The sequence below is a fragment of the Stegodyphus dumicola genome, chromosome 11 (genome assembly GCF_044657685.1).
Source record: "Stegodyphus dumicola isolate Sdum_Otavi_A_Nest chromosome 11, ASM4465768v1".
Taxonomy (NCBI): Eukaryota; Metazoa; Arthropoda; class Arachnida; order Araneae; family Eresidae; genus Stegodyphus; species Stegodyphus dumicola.
Genome location: NC_140778.1, coordinates 125,412,364 through 125,433,152, shown reverse-complemented (window position 1 = coordinate 125,433,152; position 20,789 = coordinate 125,412,364). Strand labels below are relative to the sequence as shown.

Genomic DNA, 20,789 nt, shown 5'->3' with positions numbered 1-20,789 from the left:
TCCTACCCCTCTTCCCCTACTAACAACCCCTCGAGAGGACTTTCGACTCGCCGCATGTTTAGAATATCCGCTTGCCGCACAGACAGTATACATTTACAAACATAACATACCTTCTTCAGGATTCGAACGCTAACTTTTTGGTACGGCAGTCAGAGTCAGTAACACCTACCCCATTTGTGAGGCGTGCAACCCCTTTAAAACTGATTGACTGACTGATTGACCTCCCCCCCGGGGGTCGACGTAGAGAACTCTGATAAGCTACTGGCTAGGAGCTGTACCTAGGCAGTCTCGGCCACGGGGGTATAAAATTTATGAACTTGGTGGTTCTGAAGGCTCCGGGAAAGGTCACTTATTGGCCGGCCTCGGGGTCTGGCACGTCCTAGCGCGGCGTGGAACTGGTAGCCCGGGGCATTTACCTCGGGTACGCTGAGTAATGACCCGCTGCGACGGGCAGCCCGAGCGACTGGTGGTTAGCAAATGACGACCAGTGCCGTGCCGGGTGACTATCTGGGCGGTGCGCCTCCCTCTCTAAGAGGCCAGCGAGGAGGTTGAACTTCCGAGTCTGGTTCTAAGGAGTGGGGGGGGGACCTGTAGTGCGACAATTGATTCGCGGAACAGGGAATGCCAAAAATTTTGCTTGATTGATTCCTTTAAAAAAATCAATCAGTTTTACCATTGATTGATTGACACCTACTATTGATCCTTTCAAAATTTCATCGACCCTTAAGATGTCGATGGGAATCACTATTGTGGAGCATTCCAAGCTTATTTTGCAATGTATTTCAGAATGTATTAAGTCTCATTAAGTCCTGTCGTTGCCGTCTAATTAAGTCATGGATTTTTATCACTTGTTATTGCTTACAATACATTTGTTAAGATACTACTTTAGTTTTGTAATGCGTTTCAAAAACATAAAATACTTCAAATTAGTTTCTCATTATTACGATCTAATCACATCATGATTGTTAGTTACACATTATTCTAAAATAAGACTATTTTTTTCTAGTTGCCGACAACATATGGAATATTGGTTGGCTATGGTCCTGTCGTTCCAGACGGGTACGGTTGTTCTTATAATCCTTGTGCGGACCATATCGACTTTTGCGTTTCTTCTTTCTTCAGTTCTAAGGAGACGAGCTCTGATTTCTTTGCCCATAGCCTTGAAGGTAGCCTTTTGCACATGGGGGAGATATGTCTTAAGATGAAGCAAATGGAAGAAGAGGCAAAACGTTGTGATCAGGCGATACTAAACAAAGCGTCCACAAGAGCAGATTGAAATTAAAATATATATATATTATAGTGCTTAATTAAGGAAGCAAAATAAAAAAGGAGATTTTTTTATTATTCAAAAGAGATGATTAAGTAAATCTGGTGTCTCTGCTTGCAAATTAAGTGTAGAGAAAAAAATCAAATTATTATTATTATATATATATATCCATAGTTTAAGAGATATTAGAGTTTAAATATCATTTCGACCCACCATAAATTAAATATTACCAAAGAATATAAAGTGAAAAATTGTCTGTGTAAAGTTCTAAGAGTATTTTTATATATTATAAATATAAAAGAAATGACAAAAGTTTATCGAGTTATGAGAGCGATAACTGTTTCTTAATACCAGTATATAAAATGGCAAAAATTAGCAAAATAAATTTAATAATTTTATTTATAAATTTTTGCGCTCTGAAGTGAATTCTACATCAAAGAATATTTTTAATTGGATTTAATGTTCAAAACATTCGTAATTATCTAGTAAAATTTATTAAATTAAGAACATGTGTACGTTTATCAAAAACTGAATAAGAAATGATGGCATTATTTTTAATTTTCAATTGAAACGGATATGAGAAATTTGCAATTGTACTGACATGAAAAATAAATTTTGAAAAGAAGAAAAATAAATACTACCCTTTTCTGGGGGGGTACTAAATCAGTCATAAAGGGGGGGATTCATTCCTAGACCATTAAAACCCCACTTCAAAACAAAAATTTTTAAGTTACTAAATACGTGCTTTAGAAATGCTATTCTAAATCAAAATTGAAATCATTAAAAGAAAATTAATTTAATTTTGTGACGCACAAATATTTATAATAACTAAAATGAACTTTAACTTTCATAAGTTTATGTTCTTTTAAAATTAAGGATTATTTATATTATATTAATGGCCCATAATGAAACTTAAATGTAGCTATATTTTGAACAATTTTTAACTATTTCATTTATAATATTTAAGTACATATTTATATTATCTAAACTGAAGCAACATATTCTATGCGGTATAATTCAAAATATAATTTGAAATATTTTTATTCTACTTAAAGGTATTTTATAACGCTCATTGCAGTTTTAAAAGATTTGCGAATTAATTAATTTGGCTTTGCTACATTCAGATCTAAATTCATCGCAATCAAACATTTTACTTTGTTAAAGTATTTTGAAATTTGGTATTGAACCAAGTAAAATTTCAAATTCCACCCTCCAAGTACTGAATAAAAACAAAGGAAATTTGTATTCGATCCATTAACAAAAGAAAAAAAAAATCGCAGATATTTTTCGAGTAACGTGTATCTGATTTTGAGTATTTTAACGTACGCAATAATTTGAGTTTCGAACTAAATAAAATAAATAAAAATTTTTAATATTTAATTATTTTTCTTATTAATAAATTCCAAAATAGTTGAATGAAGATATTAATTTAAAATCATCAATATTAAGGAAATAATTTAAAGTAATATGAGTACATTAACGATTACATAATGTGTATGCTTAAAATAATCAGAATAAAACTTAATACATATTTTAGCTACAGAATCCAAAGACGTAACAAAATAATTCTATTTATTAAAGAATTTACAAATTAAGCAAGTTTTCTAAACAAATTGATAATACACCGCAGGGAAGTCAAGAAAATGTTATATTTTTAAACCAATAATGATTAATAATTGGTATGGAGCAGTTTATATTAAATAATAATTAATTTTAGTACACTCTAATTATTTGCATTTTATTTAAATTCTGATTTTTGAGATCTACGTTTCAATTAGTGTTATATAATTATACATATATTTATTGTTTCCTTAAATAAAGCTTCAAAATAATGTAATAATTAAATTTGCCTCATTAAGTTTGAATGAAAATTTTAATTTCTTTTACATTTTTATAAAGGAAGCAACTGCACATAAAAATTCTTAAACTAGTAAAAATTAAACTGCTAAAATAAATGTCTCAAGGTTTTAAATTAATGTAAATAAATTGTCTATGGGATTTATTAAGAACTGCGAGAACATTTTTTCCTGCTTTGAATAACCGAACTACAAGGCATGGTTTCATAAATTTTCAATCAATATAACCAGTATGAAATTAAAGTAGTAAATATTTAGTGTGCTTTTTGAAATAAATCGCTACCAATATGATTAAATCATTAAAAAAAGCTGAAAAACTAAACTGTGTTCAGGATTAAAATTAAAATTAATTTTATTTTAAAATTTAAATGCTTTGAAGATTAAAATGTAAAATATTTGTTAAACTAGTAGATAAATGACAAAACTCGGATTTTTTAACTGAGTTAATTTTAGAAGAAGAGAAACAATTTACAGAAAGCAGGAAAAAAAGAAGCAGTTCTGAAAGGGCAGAAAACAGCATGTAAAATGCTGGAAAATCTGTCTTGTTTTGCAAAGTTTGCTACAAGAGAGATAAAAGCTAAGTTTCGTAATATAATTATCATTTGAAAACATCACTATTCCATTTCAAAATATAGCTACACAGTATCCCAAATTATTCTAAAATTACATATTGATGTCGTAAGTTTTAAAACATGTTATTTTCAAAAAAGAGTTTCTTATGTTATAGTTCTTTCTTATTACTATGACTATGGTGGGTTGAAAATTTCAGTATTATCTGAAATCTTATGAAATATGTTTATCTTCAGCAAAGAATGTTTCAAACGTATTCTGTGAAATATGCAAGAAGATATATTTTGCAATTTATGCCTCGTTTGTTTGATGTATTATAATCAGACTTATAAACTAAAGAACTGAAACTAACTTACCAAAAAATGAATAATCTGAGTGTAAATATAAATTATAGTTGTCTGTTATAAGTTATTTACTGATAGCATTTTTGTTAAACTGAATATCTGGATTTCGTTTTTAAAACTTTCATAATTCAGTAATGTATATTTTTGTATTGAATAGTGTTTCTTTCACTACGTTATAAGTATGATGATTTTCCTTATTAATTCTGTGCTAAAACGTCTTCTTTTGTGTTCAGCTGAGCCATAATTACTCTTATAGTTATGTTAAATTCCTATATTGAAAAGCTTATTTTGTTCACTACAAAAGAAGCATATATTTACAGTATTCATTTCTAACAGGAAATATTTCATTCTATTTGTCAATCAATTTAATCAATTTGTTGATCAATTTAAAATTTATTACAAAACAATTATGTGTATGGATTGCATGTAAATACAATTTATAATCGTCTGTTATCTAAAAATAGAATTTAAAACTGTTACGTGTTGTAAATAGTAAACCATTTTCTTGCTGTTTCATTAAATATATTGATTTAAGATTTAAATTAAAGCTAATTTAACTGAGTTAATTAATCTCTGAAAGATTTTTATAATTTTCTCATAAAAAGGAAAAATTCTTTTCTGTTAATGTGTTTTGTTACCCGTTTGTGTTCATTTGCGCAACTACTTATTCATAGGTATATAGGCTATAGGCTTGGTTATAGTTAACTACTGGAAAATTCATAAGTTCCTTTGGTATAAGAATTACATAACTGTAACATGTATATTACATTAATTAATGTTATGTATATTCATGTACATTTATCGTCATAAAGAATTTATTGTTACATATTCTCCATTTTTCAGTTTCTTACTGTATAATTGAAGTTTATTTATTCATGCACATAAGCATGAATTTATATTGGCTAAATGAGTTAAATGATATTGAAAGTCAAGATGGTTGTATAGGAAAGCGCTGTGTATGGCAAATTTCATGCATGCAACTAATATATACACGAAAAATTACAAATGTTTTAAGATATAGAATATGTGTACATAAATATTTGTTTTTAATATTTTTGTTGAAATTTTAGAGATTAAGAATTCAACGTTATATTTAAAATTTATTTAATTCGTTCTGAATATTCAAATTTATACGTTTAGCATTTATGAAGTGAAGAAGATGCATAATGTTACATTGAGTAAACTGTGTTAAAAGCTGTCAGAAATGATGCTACAAACTTTCAATGATACTTACACGTGCAATTTTATATTCAGTATGTTCATGTTACTTCACAAGTTATTTTAACAGCTCATAGTTTGATAAATATAAAGTTCACTTTGCTAAGAGCTGTTTGTTTGAAAACAAATATAAGCTTGTGTTACCGATGTTGGTTATTATTACTGAAGTACAAGGTGTGACAAGAACATAAAGTGCATCTCTTCTTAATTGGATAATAGGAACATTCATGTTTCCTATGACACGCTGGAGACGTTCTTCCGTGGATCAACTAACATGTGCGAATATGTTTGACATTGCATGGCATGTTTCCGTTCACGCAGCAGCTTTTTATACATGTTATTAATGCAATGCGTAACGGGACAGAGAATCACAGTAGAGTTCTGAGTCAATCTGGTAAAAATCACAATGTAAATCCCGAAAATAGTACTAACCTGCAGGTTACCGAGTTGTACCAACCTCTATATTCTCCTGACCATGGTTCAGCACACTTCCTACCCTTCCCAAAATTGTAAACTGCACCGAAAGGGTACATTTCACACAACCAAGCTACTATGACGCGGAAAGTAAAAGTAATACAAACGAAGAACTTCTTGAGACGTTTCTAAGAGTTATAAGAAAGTTGTTACAAACATATTATGACAAAAGAGAATTGTCTTTTGTTACAATATGTTTTTGACAACTGAGGCCAATGAGATGTATACCTTCAAATATTTTACACACTCAAATTTCAGTGACTTTTTGAGTGACTCACTAAGCTTTTTGATCACACCTTGTACTAGAATTATCGCGAGTAATATTTAATACCAGTTTACTTGAGCTGTGTATGACAAAAATATAATTATACCAATACCATATATGCATTATATTTATTGAGCTATGTGGATGCTCATGATGTAAATCAAAGCGATTGAAACTTTCTTAATTATTTTGTAGAAACTTTTGTGTATTTAGTTACTTGTTAAAATATTTTACAGTTGATGTACAGCGTGTAAAACCTTGTTTGCAATTCTCACAATTTTGTAGTTTATGGTTAAACAATTCTAGTAACATTTATGGTGCTATTACATATCTCTTTTGAATTAGAAGAGGCTTAATTGTATGCAATAATTCTCACGACTTTATTAAGTCTGAAATGTTAAACTTTAAGTTTTATATTCTTTATTCTTTAGTTGTTTTATCCAGGGTGCTAGATGTAGTTTATCTCTTTCTGTAAATAATTCTGCCTGCCATTTTGTGTGTTTAACCTGATAATTAATTAATAGTTGATACTTTTTCGTCATGCCTGAAATAGCATATAAGCATTTTTTGCCGCTAGAAAAGCTGCCATGTGTTGATAAAGAAATCATATTCGAAAGGTGCATTATTTCATAAAACATACATAAATATGACTATTCTAATACATTCTTTCAGAATTTGATATCTCAATCACAATAATTACCCTTGAGTGTGTCTACTCAAAAAGAAAATAATTAATTACGATACATCCCAAATGATAAAAGTGAGACATTTCTAGATCATGTTAATATTCGCTCTCGAATTGCTTACGTTCACACAATTATTGTACATATTCACATAAGGTGCTGCTTAATGCTTTATTGCAAACTCGGGAGATTATATATTTTCTAGTCAATTACCTTACACTTTTATTTTAAGTCATTTTTAGACACGCTACTTTTTTGTATCGTATTAAAAGTGTAATCTTTCAAAGGTCTTTAAGCTAGTTGAAAATACCCATCCATGTAACAACTGCAAAGTAACTAGTGCTTTAATTATTACTAAAAACTAACTTAAGCTGCTTAAAACTTAATTGTTTCACATTACACAAAATGCACAGCAAATTTAGCAACACCTTATTGCAATTTTATTCATGTACTCTGCAGTAATATTTTTTAATACAATTAGTTGATTTTAACTTGTTAAGTTATTGTGTCATTGTTTATCAAATGTTAATTATTAAAGTAATAAATATCGGAATATTATGCTTTCATATTACGCTTCTCTGTTTCATGCAATTAAATATGCTAGAATTTCTTTTAAAAACATTGTAAAACTTTTACAAAACTCATATCCAGTTTTTACAAACATCATTATTTTAGTAAACTGTTGAATTCTAGTCGTTATTTACTTGTAATTTAAAGAAATATAGTAATCGAAAGAAACATAATCTGTCACGGATTCTTAAGTTTTTTTTAATTTGTAAGCTGCAAAATAATTTACTGTGACAGTTTAGTAGCTCAAAATACAAGTTGTTATAAATATAAAATTAGCTTTTATTCTTACTCAATTATAATTGTAAGCTATTTAGAACTCTCTCGTACTGTTCACTAAATTACATATCATATACAATAACACGTTTATAATTTAACAGAGTAAACTGAAATTGTTTTCCACATTATTTTTATAGCATATTTTTCTATTGGATTTCTAAACTGCTTTTTAAATGCTGAGTGAACAGGAACGAAAATGAAGAATCCATGCTTATTAGTTATTTAGGATTTTGGATCCTAAGCGCCACTGAACGTACGATGCTTAGAAAATTAAAGGAAAACGAATATAGTTTCTGAAATATTAATTTCCTTCTTCAAATCGTACCGTTTTTGTCATATGAGATATATAATTTATAATTTTTTCTCATAAAATTGTGATATACTTTACAAACATATTTTCTAGTATAATAAAAAAATAATTTCTTGGAAAATTTCAAATACTTTAAATTTTCTCTGCAACGTTATTGTCTAAATTAAAATTCAGCTAATTATTTTATTCCAATAAGCTTAATAAATTCATAAATGTTAAACTCTTTTATTAGTCCAAAGCGATTTGAATCCCGAAGGACTATTAGTTTCGTTTTGGCATTTTGCGTCGGACGGATAAATGTCGGTTCACTTTTCAAACAGTTGCCATAAAATGTTAGAGTCCTGCATTATATTTGAAGAAATTAAATAATGAAAATCTGCGTAAATGTATGTATATTTCTCACATTGTCATAAAATAACGGTACATAGAATCATCGAATTTTGAATAACGTAATCCTCCAACGAATATGAGCATGTGGAAGACCAAATTTGAAATTTGAAATTTGTTTTATGATCGATTTCTTATTTTTTAAAACTTTGACGAATTTTTGATTAACAAACTCAAGGATTTCAAAGCGAGCAATGGCAACGTTGTGCAGAAAAAACATTTTTATCTCCAGCGCGTGAGTCTCTGTCGGAAATTCTAAAGATATGCTCGTTTTAAAACTATTTTGCGATATTGCTGTTGCACTGGATCTTATGGTTTAAGTGCGAGGAACATGATATTTAATAAAGAAAGGTAACACACAAAATGTTAAAAAACGCCCCTTTGGACGTAATTTAAAATCTGAAACATTTCAGATTTTTTTTAGTCCAAAGGGATTTGAATCCCGAAGGACTATTAGTTTCGTTTTGGCATTTTGCGTCGGAATCATAAATGTCGGTTCACTTTTCAAATTGTTGCCACAAAATGTTAGAGTCCTGCATTATATTTGAAGAAATTAAATAATGAAAAATCTGCATAAATGTATGTATATTTCTCGTATTGTGATAAAACAACGGTACATAGAGTCATCGAATTTTGAATAACGTAATCCTCCAACGAATATGAGCATGTGGAAGACCAAATTTGAAATTTGAAATTTGTTTTATGATCGATTTCCTATTTTTTAAAACTTTGACGAATTTTTGATTAACAAACTCAAGGATTTCAAAGCGAGCAATGGCAACGTTGTGCAGAAAAAACATTTTTATCTCCAGCGCGTGAGTCTCTGTATCGGAAATTCTAAAGATATGCTCGTTTTAAAACTATTTTGCGATATTGCTGTTGCACTGGATCTTATGGTTTAAGTGCGAGGAACATGATATTTAATAAAGAAAGGTAACACACAAAATGTTAAAAAACTCCCCTTTGGACGTAATTTAAAATCTGAAACATTTCAGATTTTTTTTTTTTTTTTTTTTTTTATTTATTTTAAAATATATGTCATTTTTCTAAAATTTTAGTACTCAATTTATGTCAGAAAGAGACTAAATTTAAGGCAAATTATTAAAATAAATATAAACAATAATATGAGATCTCTTACTGAAGCTTTAGAAGAGTTTGCCACTTTTAAAATCTATAATTCAATTCCAAAAAAGTTCACTTTCGATATATTAAACTGTTTCAATATAATTAAACTGTTTCAATTATTATATTATGATATATCATTAGAGAATGATATGTAGTTTTAACTATGTGTAGTTATTCTAAGTTTCCCTTTAAATTAGTTTTGCACTCTGTATGCTAATAGATACATAAATCGCCTTTCTTTTTAAGTTTCTTTTCAACTGGCATGAATTTTGTTTCTCAAATGTGTTATATTCCAGCACTCAATCAGTACATATGGCAAAGAGAATAATGCACACCTATGAGCTTCTGAGTGCTGTTATACATATCACCAATTCTTTATCGCCATTTTGGGGTTTCGAAAAGCAAGCCATATCCGATACCCCTGTACACATATCATATAGATGTCTGAAAATGTGTGTTCACAATTTATGATTGTGCGTGTGTTTTGTGTTTAACTTGTAAATTTTCATATGTTTATCCCTGTTTATTAATTATTAAGCTATTCGTCATATCACGTGATGTTTGAGTATGCTGAATGTTTAGAATAGATTTTTCTAATGAAGTGCTGTTTATACTTACATATCGTTTCGTGCAGGAAACAAAATGTTATTAAACGTAATTTATTTCTAAAGTATTTTAAAACTTGCATGTGATTTCAAATTTATACTGTGTATATAGAATGAGTTTTCTTTCGTGAATGATTTCTCAAATTTTTACTTCCAGTGTTTTCATTTTAGAATTTTAAATTGTGTTTTGTAAGCTGTTTAAAGATTACAATCTGTTAAAAAAATGTAAATAATTAATCTGCTTTTGTCAAGAATCTTAATGCGAAGCGTAAAATATTTCCTTGTTAATTATTTTCGCACGAGCAAAAAACTGTATATAAGAAAACGACTATTGTTGAAAATGTAAAATAAGGTCATCTTGTACAGCGCAAAATGGCGAACAATTTTATTACGAAAATCGTGGCATTATTCTGTTTTTCCAAAGCTAACTGGTTTCTAAATGATTAATTAAGATGAATTAATTTCAAAATGTAAAATAATCATTTAATAATAGCTATATAAAAACAAAACAATTAAAAAACATTTTATTATTTTATTTTAAGTATTAAAATACATCTCGAAACTTTGAAAACTATAATGCATTTTTTCCAAACAAGCTTCCCTGACAGTCTTACCCTTAAGAATGCGAAAACATGTGAAATGTTTACTTTTATTTATATAGCTTATAGTTTTATTGTTATTTTTTAGTATACTTTTCCCCTTCCTTAACTGTATCCGAAGATTTCAGATATAACTTTGAATACTAACAAATATCTTTATGTGATGTTATTAATTTTAAATCTTATAAGAAGAATGATTAAATTTTCATATGCAAGCTGTAAACAACTTTTCTCAGAAAACCAAATGATACACTCAAGTTTGCAATATAACATAACTTGAATCCTTTATCCATGCAATATTATCTTAAAAACAAATTAATGACTCACCAGCGGCCGATCGGTAAAGTCTCTGAACCCTGGTAGTTTGGTCTGAAGTTCGAATTCCAAAGAGCAGAGTTGCATGGGCGTTTATGGGTTTTTCCCCATGCGTAACGTTTGTAGGAGCTAGCTTCTCTTAGAAAGGCCTCCCACCCCTTAAGCAGATAGCCTTCGAGTACTGTGCTATAATTAAACAAACCAAGCCATGCCAACATATAAATAAATAATGATAGTATATCTCACATCCTTTCTTTTCCCTGGTTAACATAAAACATAAGTGCTTATAACTTTTAAAATAGTAAAGACTTTACCTAATAAATGTGTGCCAATAAAAGAGAGTATTTAGAGCACTAATTTAAAATGAATACAGTCAAAAGTCGTTAATCCGGACTCGTCGGGACTTCGGCGATTCCGGATTATCGATTTTTCCGGATTATAGATCATCAGTTTAAATCTGGTAAGATGGCATGCAGAAATTATAAAATTAAAAAATGAAACCGTAATTTATGAAATAAAGAACAATTATGATCTAAAGGGTATCAAAATTTACAAAAAAAAAAGCTTAATATTTATTTGTTTACTTTATTAAACATTTCTTTCAATGTAAGTTGTTTAAGTTGCTTCGTTTTTTATGTGATAATACATTCTCTTTAATTCTATAGACAGACATAATTTCTTGTTCAGTTCCAAAGTTCCGCTGTTCAAGTCCTATAATTGCTGTGTCGAGAATACCGACTACTTTGTCAATCGAAATTTTTTCGTTTTCAATAACCGCTGTCACTTTCTTCGCTATCGGAAGCGAATTATAATGACGAGGAATTTGATTTAAATCATATCAAAGATGGAGTACATCGAGATGAAATACTACATTTAATAAGGAATTATAAAATAAAAACATCTGCTCTGAAGATAAGGATAGTGCTGACAGATCAACTTCCAATTCACTACGCGGCGCCGCGGCGTTAAAGATAAACAAAGTTTAGATAAACAAACGTTAAAGTTTAGATAAACAAAGGATATGCCTTTATCCATTTTTTGTAGCAATTCCACTTTTTGTTTAATGAACTTCGAAACATACTTTCGCTTTGTAGATCATTTACATATTAATAAATATATATCAGAAATTCTATTTGACATAATCGAAAGTTCAAGCTTACTTTTATAGAATTGCTCTAACAGTCTGCAAAAAATAATAAGCCGGATCCAATTCGAAGATTAAGGAACAACGCAATCTGCAACATTAACTGAAATAGATAATTAAATAATTTTAGCTTAGCTTATCCCGTCCGTTATACATTAAACGCGCACTCGTAAACGTATTTTGCGCACGCGCACAAGCATATTCTCAGCCGTAAAGGCCTTACGCGCATGCGTCAAGGCGACGCATGCGCAGAAAGTTTGAAGCTTTGAGGTCCGGATTATAGATCATTCCGGATTATGGGTGTCCGAATTAACGACTTTTGACTGTATTTTAGTATGATTACAATTAATGCTAGGAATAAAAAGTATAACATGCATTTATTTTAAATATGTTTAATAACGCTTTATAACTTTTTAATAATTTTAACATAGCATAAGAAACAAATGTAAGGAAGGTAACATACACTAATTTGCTTAACACAAGTGATGAAACCCAATATAGAAATTAGAAAAATATGAACTTTGATCTATGAATTCAAATTTTGCAAAATCCATTTAAATTTTGAAACATTTCATTGGAAAGAAACAAACTATGATTTTTCTCATTAATGGCATTTATTGTTTTCTCAATGAATTACGTATTTTAATATTAGTATTTATTTATGTATTTTATAGTGTTTATTTATTGCTCTTCCTGTATTGAATTTTTGCGTTCTAAATAAACCACACGAATCAAAATAAAAATGTTCCCCATTTTTTAAATTCCATTTATGATTTTATTTTTTATGAATTTTATTTAAATTTTATTTGTAAATTTATTTGTTAACTTTTAATAGGAAAAAATCTATTTAAGACACCGCATTTCTATTTCCAAAATTTAAGTTTAATTAATTTGGGAAAAAATGCATTTAACATATTTTAATGACATTAAGATTCTTACTATCATATATAAATATAATTCTATGAATTTTTATATATGTGAAATTACATTGAAATTCATTCATGCTATTTACTGTATTTCTTTTTGTTATTGTAAATGATAACAATGTTTTCTATATTCTTATGACTTTAAATACATAGCATCAAATTTATTTTTAAAAGCAGTAATATTTTAATTAATGGCAAATGTAAATTCATTGCTCCTAAATTAAATTTCATAGCTCCCATAAGTAATTCTAAACCCTTTATAGTTTATTATAGGGTGTTATATTATAGTTTATTATAGGTTATAGGGTGTTTTAGTAAACCCTTTATACATTTAAAAGCAGCCGAGCAAAAAGGATGGTATTTTTAGTACATATCCTTTCACTGACGGATAGCAAGGAGGTATAATTTTGTGTTCTTCTAGTGGCTTGTAAACGTCCTGTCTGTCACTTTGAATGCGTTTAGTGTTAAATATAGATGTAGGCTGTTTCATGTTCTGCAACTTCTGACTTCTTCACGAAGTCCTATCAAGAATTAACATATCCAATGAAAATATGTATAAATATGTGTTAATGTGCTTGTCCAAATGTGATGTTCTCAGTATGTGCTCTGTAATATTTGTCGGTCGGCATGCAGAACTCTTATGGTTTGGATTGAACGAAATGCATACAAATATACTTTTTGAACCTTTATTCACATATTTAAATTCCTCAGTAAATTTATCAGTCATAATAAAGACTCAGTGCTCATAATAAAACACCAACTAATTTCACCTTTATGAGCAAATATTGTATTGAGCTTCATTGTATTTCATACGACCTGCCATCTGAACTCTGAATTAAAAAGAAATAGTAATAAATTTTAAGAGCATTTTAATTTAACTTTGTGTACTAAGATGGCATATTTAATAACTTCTGATTGAACAGATTAGATGCTTAATAAAATCCTATTGAACAGGTGACATGTTTAAAAGCATCTGATTGAACAGGTGCCAATTTTAATAACATCTGATTGAACAGGTGAAATATTTAATAACATCTGATTGAACAGGTGACATATTTAATATTATATTTATCAATTAATATTTATCAATAATTCTACTAACGTATATTTACGTCGAAAATATTTGCTACTTTCATCATTTTAACTTGATTAAGTATCAGTGTATATTAATATGCATTCTATTTTTAATTCGTAAGAGGATCTGCATGCAAATTGTAATTTTGTACATTTTGCATAGAATGTTTGTAGATATAGAAATATGGCTTGCCTAAGGAAAGCTATGCATATCATGTTATTTCCGAGCATTAGTAATTCTGAACTATGAAAATTATTCATAAAATGTGTTCTTGAATTTCCTCTTTAGGATACTTAAATGTATTGAAAACCGTTAGTCGGTTCAGATTAACTTATCATAATATTTTTCCGTGTTGAAAGTTTTTGTGAACTTTTCTTGAGTAAATCTGCCTTTATATAAATATTAAAAAATTCTTTAATATTTTATAACACGAAAAGGGCCATTTTACACATTTTTAATACCAAAAATGCATTCTTGTAGTTTGTAATACCCAAAGCTGTGTAAAACTTTTAAAATTGTAAATGTACCTGTAATAACTCAGAAAAGATTTCAAATTTTAAATATTTTGTATGAGAACGCAATGGAGTGTTTTGCATTAAATAAAGATACGACGATTTCGACGTAGAACACATATCTTATAACTGCTATAATATTGGTTAATTTTTGACCAGAAAATTAATATATTCTCGCGTAGAACTCGCTTTTTTATTAGCGAGCACACATTAAAATATCACAGCATAATTTCCGTCACTAAAGCCATTTTTATAAAAATTCTAATTCAGTTTTGAATAATTACTTAAATATTGCATTTGAACATTCAAACTTAAATCTCAATTCTCATAATACCGCGTAGACCAATCAGTAGTAATATTACTACTAATATAAAAATTCTTTAATTATGAAGTTATTTATTCTAAAATTATAAAGTTTCAAGAAAGGAAATAAAAACATGTTTTCCTAAATGCTGATTCTACTATTTTAGTAATTTAAATAAATGCTGAATACTAAGCATAATATTTGCAACACGTAATTTTAATACTAATCTGCGTATTATGCAATTAAGTAAAAGAGTCTTAAATAACGAAGCGATATTCGAATCTTCAAAGTTCAAAAAGTCTGAAAAACGATTCGACATTCGAAACCTGGAATCTTTGCATATTTTTCGCCATTCGAATCTCTCGAGTTTTAAAATTAAAAAGCCTTTAAACGTTTGAACCTAAACCATTGAAGAAAATAAATAATTTAGTTGGCGTTTAATAGATAAGCTCATTAAAGTGACTCTTGCAGATCCAGTAAACTTGCAGCATCGTAAAAACATCGAAATCGTCATTCGATTACGATTTTGCAACATCGATACGATTACGTCATCGTCATACGATCTTGCAGCATCGTAATCGTCATTCGTAAAAGCTCTGAGCAACATAGTCTTAATTTTCTGAACTGACTTTGAAGGTTGGCGTTTTGTGTTCATCTCTGTTGGAAATTAAACCCCTTATGAGTAACCCCTGGATGGGGATCAACTCGAGCGGCATCCAGTGTTCATCTTTCTTAACAGAGTAACATAAGCCACTCCAGAACTTATTCAAGGAACCGATTCATTTTACTGAGTGAATTAACTCCAGTTCCAGGAAATAGAGATGTAGCTCTTTTACAGTTCACAGAGAGTTCTTGTTGGAAGCATGCCATAAATACAGAGATCTGTTATTCGTTCACGAAATAACTTTATTTACTTAGCGAGCTTTACGCTTGACTAACGAAAAGAAAACTGGAAAACGGGCCAGAAAAGTTCAATTTCCAATTTAGGAGAAGCTCTTTGGAGTGTCTCTCTTCTGATTTTATTATCCCATGTTAAAAATGAATTTAATTTTTATCACTTCCTAATTTTTTGAAAAATTTGTATTCTAGAATTTTATTGGTAGTTCTGTGCAGAAAGGTGATTTTAGGGAAATCTGAAAACTGTAATTGAAAGAAATCTGTTCAGGGACTTTGCATTTTACTGAATCAGTTCTTCCGATTCCACTCTTCGTTCGTTTCTTTTCGCTTTTCACTGCAACTTCGCTAACTGGTCCTGATCCCACTGCTCGTTCTATTCTTTCTGATCATTTATCCATTGCAGCTCACCGCTCTTGATTCATTCATCATACCGAATCTGTTTCGTCAAGGTTAGTGAGCGGTGATTCATAAAAAGGAGGTGACTCACGTCAGCAAGTGAACGGTTATGATCCGATCCCATAAAAAAGAAGTTTTGCCCATCACTATTTCTTAACTCTGTAAATAGTCCTCTTCCCTCCCCCTTGCTGCTTTGATTTAAAAAGATTTTTAAAAAATTTAAAAAGTGGAACTGCTGTTAAAATATTTTTGTTAATTTCATTGAGAAAGTGAACTATATAACAAGAGAGTTTCAAATGTATATTCACTTATAAACTTTCCTTCGAGTATTTTTTGAAACATTGCTGAATATTTTCTTTCAAACTGAATTCTTAAGTTTGTTTCTATTAAACCCCAACTTCAGATTTTTCCTTTAATAAAAATCCTTTGGCGTTAAATCTAAAACGTTTATTTTTCTCATTATCGTTAATCTTGTATGAAGAATTCGAGAGTTTCGAAAGACTGAAAAAGTTCAAAAATCTTTTTAAATTTTGATCGGATTTGAGAAGGTTTAAGATTCACCACACTTCCAGTGTCCAAATAATATTTAACCGTACCGAAACTATTCAGAATTTTCTTTTTAGAGTGTAAATATATTTTATAATTTTGTATTCCAAATGGCTAACATGAAATTTTAAATGGCTAATTGTTGCCACTTTTTTTTTTCAAAATAAGTGCGTTTCATTTCGAACTATATAAACTTTGACTGGGCAAACATAGCTATAGTGAAAAATGAAAGCATAATTTGAAACTGAATAATATTTACTCGACTAAAGAACGTCCAATTAACTCTGTCTAATAAAAAAGAAATATTTTATCTGTATATCTTGTATAAAAGAGCAAATATTGTAAATATAAGTATTTAACCAATCGCGCGTGTGTAAAGTTTCAAAAAATAATTTTATCGTCTTAAACAGGCAATTAAAGATACTGTAAAAATATGCATAACTTTTAACTAATATATAATTAAATTTAATATTTAATTTAATTTAATTTTAATTTAATTAATAATTTAATAAAATATGCTTAACTTTTAACTACTTCCCACTAAGCAGTTTAGCATTACTCAGAATTTCCCTCTTTTTTGTCAATAAGTATAGTGCATTTTAATCGTTTTTTACTATTAAAAAAGTTCAGATTAAAAACATGTTAGTGATTTAAAAAATGTTTATTTATTTAAATAAGTGATTTAAATAATTTTTATTCATTTACAAAAGTGGTTTGAAAATGTTTATTCATTTACAGAGTTTGGGTGCATATTTTTGAACGATTTTAATGCCGTAAAGCGGTTAATTACAATCCAATTATTAACTTTTAACAGCTCAAACGGATACTCCATGCTCTTAATTATCTTCTGTTCCTAGATTTACATGAAAAAGGGGCAACTTTTAATTTTATCATGGGAATATTTTCCTATCTAACTTGTGTTGTTTTTTCTCTTTGATCAACAAATAGGCAAACCAATTTTAACAGTCTGGACGCATCTTAGTCCACTTGTGCAATGTCATGAGACTTTGCCGGAAGGTGTGAAAAGAACATCCGCTTTATATAAGTTTCCTTTGTCAGTTTTCCTAGAAATTTAAAGGTAATTTGTGACGTGTTACTTGGAACAATTTAGGTTTCTTTTTGCATTAAAAAGCAGAATACCATTTTGAAATGAGCGTTATAACGTTTTTCAATGATAAGTAGGTTAATTTTTTGCATTTCTTTCATTTCTGCTTAATTTTAGTTTTTTTTTTTTTTTAATGGAAATTAGCTATAATCATTAACATTCTCTTTAGACACTCATAACATATTTTTTTTAATTTTTCTGTTCCCTTTTACCATAGCAAGTTCTTCCCGTTCTAGTTTAATCACTTAAGCATAGCCATGTTTTATTTATCGTTACTACCAATTGGCTTTAATGCTGCGTCGGAGGATAAATGATAAACATCATACCTTTCCAACTTAAATCCTTGTTTATTATTTTAATGAAAGCAGCTACTCATATTTTAAAAACAAAAGGCATTTTCCTTTTAGGAGGAGCGTACCCGTTTAGAAAGAGTTAACTTTTTAAATTGTTTTCAAAACACACACCTTACTAAATAAACATTTAGTATTCTATTTATTAAAGGAAACAGTTATTGTTTATTTTTTTCTATATTACAAAACATATGCTTGTTGTGCATACGTCTCGATTTCCAGATTCCTGCTTTTTTTGTTGTTGAAAACTGAAAATGTGCTGCCTTTGGAACGGGTTTAAATGTAGTTGCCTATTTAAAAACTTATTTGAGTCATTTTGAGCTTATAAAATTTTTTATTATAGCAAATTAATTTTTCGGGAAAATCTGTTGGTAATCTATATTATTAAAATCTTTTTGCTTGTTTGTTTGTGGCATTATGTCCTCCGAAATGGCGAGAAGTTCAGTTAATTCCGAAAGAGGTACTCCTGGATTCCAAAAATTCGTAGCAAACCATTTCGACCATTCTCATCTTCGTACGATTTTAGTCAGCCGAGATATTAATTAAGATCTGAAGAAAACGCTAATGTTTGCACTCATTATTTCAAGTGGCAACAGTATCGTACGCTGGAGATAAAAATCTACTTCATTTCGAAAAGTGTTGCCACTGCTCGCTTTCAAATCGTAGAGTTTGTTGATAAAAAAAAGTTCTTAAGTTTTACAAAATAGCATTTCCAAACTATATTACTGTTATATAAGGTCGATGTTGAAGAAAATACGCGATTTCATATGACGTATTATATGTTGAAGCTTTTTCGTTAATGTAAGCATTTTAAATATGTAGCTGCTGTTGGCAACGCTTTTGTTTCAGATTAGAGTAATTGACACGTTGTGTTACTACCACGTTAATTCTCTTATTGATATTAAGAAAATTGTTATCTTACATTAAATTTAAATCATGACGTCATATTTATTAAGTGTCAAAGGTTTATGTTTCCTGGTTTGGCAACAAAAAAAAATTATTTACGAATTGATGGTTGCTTGGAAAGAATGAACTCACTTCATTCCTATTGAAATGTTTTTAGTTTTTATGGAGTTTCTTTTCTTTTTTTTCTCAAGAGTACATAGAATTCATAAAATTCATAACTTTTTATACAATACATTAAATTAATAGTTCATTTTATTTTCAGTTTTGCAATACATGGAACTTATAAATATTGTTTTAACCGTAGCCCGCTAGTTAATATTTATCTTTCGTTAATTCAGTTGCTTCGTTAAATTAAAATCGTTCAAAAAATGGCAAAATCTATAATTTTATAAAAAATAGCGCTTATATTAGCATATGTTCGCATAAATAAAGCACCCAAAAGAAAATAATATTAAGAGAAAATCTTACATAGCATTTATTCTTTATCCTGTTTCAATTCGCGATTGTTATTTGAAACCTTTTAATATAATTACTTCCTTCTCTAATTGCGCTTACAATGTTACATACGTTTCTTTCAAAGCTGTGAATGTTGTTGTTTGTGAATATTTCTTACATATTCTAATGCTATTAACGTAAGAAATCGTTGTTCTGAGAGAAATAATCGGATTTATGTGATAGTTAATGTTTGTAAAAATATTTAAATAAGTAACAAATTTGTAAAAAGGTTTAAAACATTCTACTTCATTATATTACCAAAACTATCTATTGTAAACTAACAATACAGTGTAAAATATATGTGTTGAAACTTATCATGTTTTACATAATAAAAATATATCTAACTTTCCAATCTATTTGTTACTTAACCGTCATGTATAAATAATATATGTATAAAATAGATGAAATGTTAGTAGTGGATAGATAAAGTAAAATAAAAGGACTATTCATATGCAAAATACAACTTAAGCATTGTTTCAAAATAACAATTCGTTGCAGAATAAATACATTAAAATCCTGGCGAATATGTAACTTTTTTATTAACTTTTATCTAATTATAAGCAAGGCTATTTTAACTTTAATTTAAATACTGTCGTATATTTTCATTTGCAGTATGTATATTTATATTGTAATAAATATTATAATAATACAATCTAATTCAATATATTTTTCTGTTTTCCAAAACTTATCAAATACTTACTGTATCTGTGTTATTCTGTACGAATCATTATCTGAATATCACCAAAAATTGAAAATGCATATATTTGTAAAAAGAACGAAATCTTTTGTGTATTTAGTTCCTATTTTAAAAAATGTTGTTTCGCACAGTATTAAAACTACTTTCAGAGAGAACCTTCGTTACATCAAACTCCTAATTAGTAGCAGGAGTATTATGTAAATATTTGTTTTTATGTAAAACACAATTTTTCTTCACGTTCAGAAACATTTTGTGATAAATTTCATGTTCTGTTTGTTAAAAACTGTTAACTTTTTTAATTTCTGAATGTTGAAATAGTGAGAGTCCAAATGTGCTATTCTGTCAAATATAGTTGTTCTAGATAATAAAAATTATTTTAGAATGTCTTTCTTGGTATTATCTCAATGTATTTTAGAAGCACCCCGAGATTATTCTAATGCATTTTGAAAACGCTGAGTATTTGGAAATAATTTCTAACATAGCAGTAACTTCAGGTGTATGTGAAATGTTGATGTTGACTAACAGAAACGATTTCTTATCGTTATGATTTATATTCATATAGGATGTTGCAG

General features: G+C 28.8%; 1 protein-coding gene across 1 annotated transcript in view; it reads left to right on the top strand.

The window, feature by feature from the left end:
- Positions 1 to 20,603, top strand: part of LOC118183671 (choline O-acetyltransferase-like) — a 189,707-nt gene extending 169,104 nt beyond the window's left edge. The window contains exon 13 of the mRNA XM_035353269.2: positions 1,007 to 20,603. Coding sequence (XP_035209160.1) covers positions 1,007 to 1,276 — 270 coding nt within the window. The 3' untranslated portion in view covers positions 1,277 to 20,603. The remainder of the gene's footprint in view (positions 1 to 1,006) is intronic.
- Positions 20,604 to 20,789: the final 186 nt, after the last annotated feature.